This window comes from Neoarius graeffei, chromosome 27 (assembly GCF_027579695.1).
Source record: "Neoarius graeffei isolate fNeoGra1 chromosome 27, fNeoGra1.pri, whole genome shotgun sequence".
NCBI lineage: Eukaryota > Metazoa > Chordata > Actinopteri > Siluriformes > Ariidae > Neoarius > Neoarius graeffei.
The window spans coordinates 3,991,300-3,998,799 of NC_083595.1; the positions used below are offsets into that span (position 1 = coordinate 3,991,300).

The following is a 7,500-nucleotide window of genomic DNA, read 5'->3' on the forward strand; positions in this document are numbered from 1 at the left end:
CGTCTAAGTCTGATGTCTTAAAATGTATTTATTTTTGTCCACAGGCAAGAAAAGATCAGGTGATTAGACCGAAGATTAACTGACTAATCATGTTCATACCGGTAATTCAGAGTAGGGGGTACAAACTTTTGCATCCACATCGGATATACGTTTCATTGATAATGTCTTTTGGATGTAATCTGTTTTCATCATGCACAGTAAGGAACTTGTGCGACACCTGATGTACACAATGTGTGTGTTACTGTTTTACGTATTCATATTTTACTTTATTTTATAATAAGGGTGTACAAACTTTCACACACAGCTATACCAAGTCATATCTCATAACTTCCGTCCTGTACGATTTCACTGAAGTGTGTGTGTGTGTTTCAGGGTAATGTGACATTTTCCTGCTCTGAGCCTCCTTTGGTCTCGGCCACGTTCCTGAGCTCCAGCAGCAGCTTCCTGCAGATTCCGGTGGATTTATCAGCGATGGGTGTGGAGACGTTGGGATGGAGCGCGAGTTTCCAGTTTCGTACATGGAACAGAGACGCCTTGCTCATGTGGATCGGCCTGCAGGGGGCGGAGAAACTTCTCCTGCTGCTGAGCGACACACAGCTGAGGCTCACACATCACCGATCAGCACTACAGAGCTCCGAGATCACCGTTGGTCAGCTGTGTGTGTGTGTGTGTGTGTGTGTGTGTGTGTGTGTGTGTGTGTGTGTGTGTGTGTGTGTGAGAGACAGAGAGAGAATCATTACAACATACACTCACTGACCACTTTAATAGGACCTTGGGGTTGATTCTAAGATCCCTGTTCGTGGCTGCAGGAGTGGAACCCAATGTGTTCTTCTTTCTGCTGTTGCATGCTGAGATGCTTTTCTGCTCACCACGGTTGTAAAGAGTGATTATATGAGTTACTATATCCTTCCTGGCCAAAAAGCTTGACCCAATCTGTCCATTTTCTGATCTCTGACCCTCTCTTATCAACAAGGCGTTTGTTTACGCCCACAGAACTGTCGCTCACTTGCTCACTCAGTGTTTTTTGTTTTCCGCACCGTTCTGTGTAAACCCTACAGACTGTTGTGTGTGAAAACCCCAGGAAGGAGATCAGCAGTTTCTGAAATACTCAAACCAAAAATACTCATCTGGCTCAAACCACCACCCATACCGCAGTGAAAGAAAGAAAGTCACACTTCAGTGTGAGATCACAATTTTTCCCGTTCTGATGTTTGAACATTGTGAACATTAACTGAAGCTCTTGATTTGTATCTGCGGGATTTGATGCGTCGTGCTGCTGTGAAGGGATCGGCTAACAGCAGGTGGCTGTAGGGGTGTTCCTAATAAAGTGGCCGGCGAGTGTATAATAACGCATGATAGCGTTAGCATGCTAACAGCCCACGTTGTGTCCTCCCGCAGGTCGCAGTCTGAGTGATGGACTCTGGCACTCCGTCTCAGTCCAGCTGAATGGACATCAGGCTTCTGTCTCCGTGGACACCGATTCTCCATCCAGCATGATGCTCGGATCTCACACACAGCCCGGGAACACTGTAGTAATTGGAGGTGAGGCCGTGTGCGCTAATCCTAACACGCACACCTAATATTTATGCAAACTACGATGAAATATTTAATAATACTAAATAATAATGAGAAGAAGAAGAGGAAGGAGCAGTAAGTAGTGAAGATGTGCTAGCAGTGTGACTTTGCTAGCGAGCACAGTACTCATATACTAAAGAACAAAAGATCAGATCGATGTCTGACGATCTTGCAGGTCTCTCAGGTTCTAGAAAAGAGTGCTCTAGAAAAAGGCTAGTGATATGGAGCAGGGTTAGCATACCTGTGGGTTTTTTTTCTCTTTTGTATTTGCTAATAAATCCAACCCACTACTCTACTACCACTAATGTGCTAGCATGAAAGCTAACACACGTTTCCTGTGAAACACGTGAAGCCACTACTTCCTTTAAACTGCTGCGTTTGTATCGCTTAGCGCTAACAAGTCCTCGATAGTAAAATCTAAGATTTTGGTTCAATGAGGAGAAATAAAATGACAGCAGTGGCACAGCTCCGAGTGTACGCTAATGTCATTGGAATACAGCTGTAAAAGTGTGTGTGTTAGAGCGAGAGAGAGCGAGAGAGAGAGAGAGTATCATTTACAGTGTTTATTGCTTAATCAGTGGAAGAGCAGATGGCGTTCTACAGTGTCACGACTTTACGGGAAAATGAAAAGTGGCACTTTGCAGCGTTGAGTCACAGAGAATGATGGTGCGGCTGAACCGGAGATAAATATAGCTGTGAGAAAGCGCCGCTACAACACCGTGTCTGACCCAAACCGCACCGTCCTGACCCGATATCGGCTCCTCAGGGCCGCTGGGATTGGGACACGGTCGTCCGATTTTCTGCTGCTGGTTTCTGGATCATAGCGTTGAATGCAAAAGAAATGTATTTACTAACAAACTAAACGTTTAGATTGACCCATGCTAATTATACAAATAAGGGAAAACTCCTCCCTGAATTACATCACTATTAATCTTTAGAATGAAAATGTGATCTTTCAGTAGAAAGTTCAGAAATTTGAAGTATGGCTAAGAGATGTAAAACTAATAAATTATTCATCTTTGAAATATGCCAATTCATTTTTTTTTTAAATCAGGCAAATCAGTCCAGTGGTTCAGTTTTTATGGAAATGTTTAGGTCTCGGATATTAATTACTCTTTTCAGAGAAATGGGCGTGTATAAAGCAACAGCAAAGAACAACTGCGCTGTTTTTGAAGAAAATAAGCACTAATCCTGGGAGTAAAACTACGTGTCTTTTTTAATAAATTGCCAAATTTGACTATTGTCTGTGCTGTTTCCCCACAGAACCTAGGTGTTTCAAATTTTTCTACTCCCATGCATAATTAATGAGGCACATTAGCATACAATCATCCAATTTACATATAGTTTATGAGGATACACCATCAAAACAGATTATGAGCAGTGTCAATAAAAATTATTAAAATCCCACCTAAAAAGGCATGAAATTTGAAAAACTAATTGGTGCATTCATCAATTACGCGACTGCCATATTGACCGCTGTCTGAACTCTCTACGTCTCCAGTTTCAGCATTTTAATATCGGAGTACACTGCACCGCCAAAGAGGCTTTATTTACCCCCAATAAAAACAGCACATGGGCCAGTCGACATACCGTATCATCTCTAACTGCGTCAATCTCTGTTTCATCACCGACACCCTGGAAGCCCCGCCCCCTTCTCCTATCTCACATTAGTAATGTTATGTTGATTTTGAAGCTTGAAAGTAAACAGCAGCCAGACATTAACTTACTCTTATTCACTTTGTGTTTGTCCTCAGGCTGTCCAACATCATCAGCCAATCAAGGCTGTCGGAACCCCACCCTGGCCTATCAGGGCTGCATGCGCTCCATCGTCCTCAATAACCATCCAGTCAACCTGTACCGTCTGCAGCAAGGCCTTCTGGGTAACTACAGCGAGCTCCAAATCGACATCTGTAGCATACAAGACAGGTAACGCAACATTCTTCAGCTCTGTAAAAAAGATTTGTTGCTTTTGACTGAAAGTTAGTAACCAGGCTGCCTTCAAATCATCAGTTCAGTGAGTTAGCGCAATCGATTTAATGGACGGTCTGAGGTTCAGCGAACTCAAAACCTTACGGCAGCCTGGTTTTGAACTTTTTTAATAAAACAACTCATTTTTACAGTGAATGCTCAGCATAAAAAATTCACTTAAACATGAGGTAGTGTTATAGTAAGCAACTTAAACGTGAACTCCTGTGATACAGTGGTGCTTGAAAGTTTGTGAACCCTTTCGAATTTTCTATATTTCTGCATAAATATGACCTAAACCATCATCAGATTTTCACACAAGTCCTAAAAGTAGATAAAGAGAACCCAGTTAAACAAATGAGACAAAAATATTATACTTGGTCATTTATTTATTGAGGAAAATGATCCAATATTACATATCTGTGAGTGGCAAAAGTATGTGAACCTCTCGGATTAGCAGTTAATTTGAAGGTGAAATTAGAATCAGGTGTTTTCAATCAATGGGATGACAATCAGGTGTGAGTGGGCACCCTGTTTTATTTAAAGAACAGGGATCTATCAAAGTCTGATCTTCACAACACATGTTTGTGGAAGTGTATCATGGCACAAACAAAGGAGATTTCTGAGGACCTCAGAAAAAGCATTGTTGATGCTCATCAGGCTGGAAAAGGTTACAAAACCATCTCTAAAGAGTTTGGACTCCACCAATCCACAGTCAGACAGATTGTGTACAAATGGAGGAAATTCAAGACCATTGTTACCCTCCCCAGGAGTGGTCGACCAACAAAGATCACTCCAAGAGCAAGGCGTGTAATAGTCGGCGAGGTTACAAAGGACCGCAGGGTAACTTCTAAGCAACTGAAGGCCTCTCTCACATTGGCTAATGTAAATGTTCATGAGTCCACCATCAGGAGAACACTGAACAACAACGGTGTGCATGGCAGGGTTGCAAGGAGAAAGCCACTGCTCTCCAAAAAGAACATTGCTGCTCATCTGCAGTTTGCTAAAGATCACATGAACAAGCCAGAAGGCTATTGGAAAAATGTTTTGTGGATGGATGAGACCAAAATAGAACTTTTTGATTTAAATGAGAAGCGTTATGTTTGGAGAAAGGAAAACACTGAATTTCAGCATAAGAACCTTATCCCATCTGTGAAACATGGTGGTGGTGGTATCATGGTTTGGGCCTGTTTTGCTGCATCTGGGCCAGGACGGCTTGCCATCATTGATGGAACAATGAATTCTGAATTATACCAGCGAATTCCAAAGGAAAATGTCAGGACATCTGTCCATGAACTGAATCTCAAGAGAAGGTGGGTCATGCAGCAAGACAACGACCCGAAGCACACAAGTCGTTCTACCAAAGAATGGTTAAAGAAGAATAAAGTTCATGTTTTGGAATGGCCAAAGTTCATGTTTTGTCAAAGTCCTGACCTTAATCCAATGGAAATGTTGTGGAAGGACCTGAAGCGAGCAGTTCATGTGAGGAAACCCACCAACATCCCAGAGTTGAAGCTGTTCTGTACGGAGGAACGGGCTAAAATTCCTCCAAGCCGGTGTGCAGGACTGATCAACAGTTACCGCAAACGTTTATTTGCAGTTATTGCTGCACAAGGGGGTCCCACCAGATACTGAAAGCAAAGGTTCACATACTTTTGCCACTCACAGATATGTAATATTGGATCATTTTCCTCAATAAATAAATGACCAAGTATAATATTTTTGTCTCATTTGTTTAACTGGGTTCTCTTTATCTACTTTTAGGACTTGTGTGAAAATCTGATGATGGTTTAGGTCATATTTATGCAGAAATATAGAAAATTCGAAAGGGTTCACAAACTTTCAAGCACCACTGTAGTAAACAACTTAAACATGAACTCCCGTTATAGTAAATAACTTAAACATGAACTCCCATTATAGTAAACAACTTAAACATGAACTACCCTAATAGTAAACAACTTAAATGTGAACTCCCGTTATAGTAAACAACTTAAATGTGAACTTGCGCTATAGTAAACAACTTAAACATGAACTAGCCTTATAGTAAACAACTTAAACGTGAACTCCCGTTATAGTAAACAACTTAAACGTGAACTCCCGTTATAGTAAACAACTTAAACGTGAACTCCCGTTATAGTAAACAACTTAAACATGAACTAGCCTAATAGTAAACAACTTAAATGTGAACTCCCGTTATAGTAAACAACTTAAATGTGAACTTGCGCTATAGTAAACAACTTAAACATGAACTAGCCTTATAGTAAACAACTTAAACGTGAACTCCCATTATAGTAAACAACTTAAACGTGAACTCCCGTTATAGTAAACATCTTAAACGTGAACTCCCGTTATAGTAAACATCTTAAATGTGAACTCCCGTTATAGTAAACAACTTAAACGTGAACTCCCGTTATAGTAAACATCTTAAATGTGAACTCCCGTTATAGTAAACATCTTAAATGTGAACTCCCGTTATAGTAAACAACTTAAACGTGAACTCCCGTTATAGTAAACAACTTAAACGTGAACTCCCGTTATAGTAAACAACTTAAATGTGAACTCCCGTTATAGTAAACAACTTAAACGTGAACTCCCGTTATAGTAAACAACTTAAACGTGAACTCCCGTTATAGTAAACATCTTAAACGTGAACTCCCGTTATAGTAAACAACTTAAACGTGAACTCCCGTTATAGTAAACAACTTAAACGTGAACTCCCGTTATAGTAAACAACTTAAACGTGAACTCCCGTTATAGTAAACATCTTAAATGTGAACTCCCGTTATAGTAAACATCTTAAATGTGAACTCCCGTTATAGTAAACATCTTAAATGTGAACTCCCGTTATAGTAAACAACTTAAATGTGAACTCCCGTTATAGTAAAAAACTTAAACGTGAACTCCCGTTATAGTAAACAACTTAAACGTGAACTCCCATTATAGTAAACATCTTAAACGTGAACTCCTGTTATAGTAAACAACTTAAACATGAACTCCCGTTATAGTAAACAGCTTAAATGTGAACTCCAGTTATAGTAAACAACTTAAACGTGAACTCCCGTTATAGTAAACAACTTAAACGTGAACTCCTGTTATAGTAAACATCTTAAACGTGAACTCCCGTTATAGTAATCATCTTAAACGTGAACTCCCGTTATAGTAAACAACTTAAATGTGAACTCCCGTTATAGTAAACATCTTAAACATTAACTCCCGTTATAGTAAACAACTTAAATGTGAACTAGCCTTATAGTAAACAAGGGTTCTCCACGAGAGGTTTTAGAGGTGCGGGCCGCCCCCCTTTCTGTGATTCCCGCCCCCGTTTAATTTCTGCCGCCCCTTTACAAAAGGAAGAGACGTCCCTTTGTTTTCTTTGTGACAGACAGCCTTTCTCTGTTGGAGTACCGACAACGCGACAACACCCGAGTGTAGGGCTGAACGATCTATCGTTTTCGACCGAAAATCACGATCTCAGACAACACGATTTTGGGATCGTCAAAGCCGTGGTTTTTCTCAGTGCTCCTAATATGACCCACGTTTTGTTTCGTCAATAAACTGTCCATTTTTTACACTACAGACAATAAAATTACATCTATGTGTTCAGGAAAGCCTTGTGGCATTCAGTGTGAAAGAATTTTGTGAATATCTCCTTCCGTTTTCATGTAAATCCCCGTTGTTTGGAGGGAGCACTCTGAGAACATCCTTCACTTTCTCTGTCTCTGCTCACTGCGCGCGGGTGGGGGAGGGGCTGCTCGCTCTCGCACACACACAGGAGGAAGGGGCTGCTCGCTCTCTCTCACACACACACACACACACACACACACACACACACACACACAGGAGGGAGGGGCTGCTCGCTCTCACACACACACAGGAGGGAGGGGCTGCTTGCTCTCACACACACACACACAGGAGGGAGGGGCTGCTCACTCTCTCTCACACACACACACACACACACAC

General features: G+C 41.3%; 1 protein-coding gene across 1 annotated transcript in view; it reads left to right on the plus strand.

The window, feature by feature from the left end:
- The window catches only part of cntnap5b (contactin associated protein family member 5b), a 67,252-nt gene that overhangs the window by 18,660 nt on the left and 41,092 nt on the right, over window positions 1-7,500 (plus strand). The window contains exons 6-8 of the mRNA XM_060911958.1: window positions 373-649; window positions 1,399-1,542; window positions 3,330-3,501. Coding sequence (XP_060767941.1) covers window positions 373-649; window positions 1,399-1,542; window positions 3,330-3,501 — 593 coding nt within the window. The remainder of the gene's footprint in view (window positions 1-372; window positions 650-1,398; window positions 1,543-3,329; window positions 3,502-7,500) is intronic.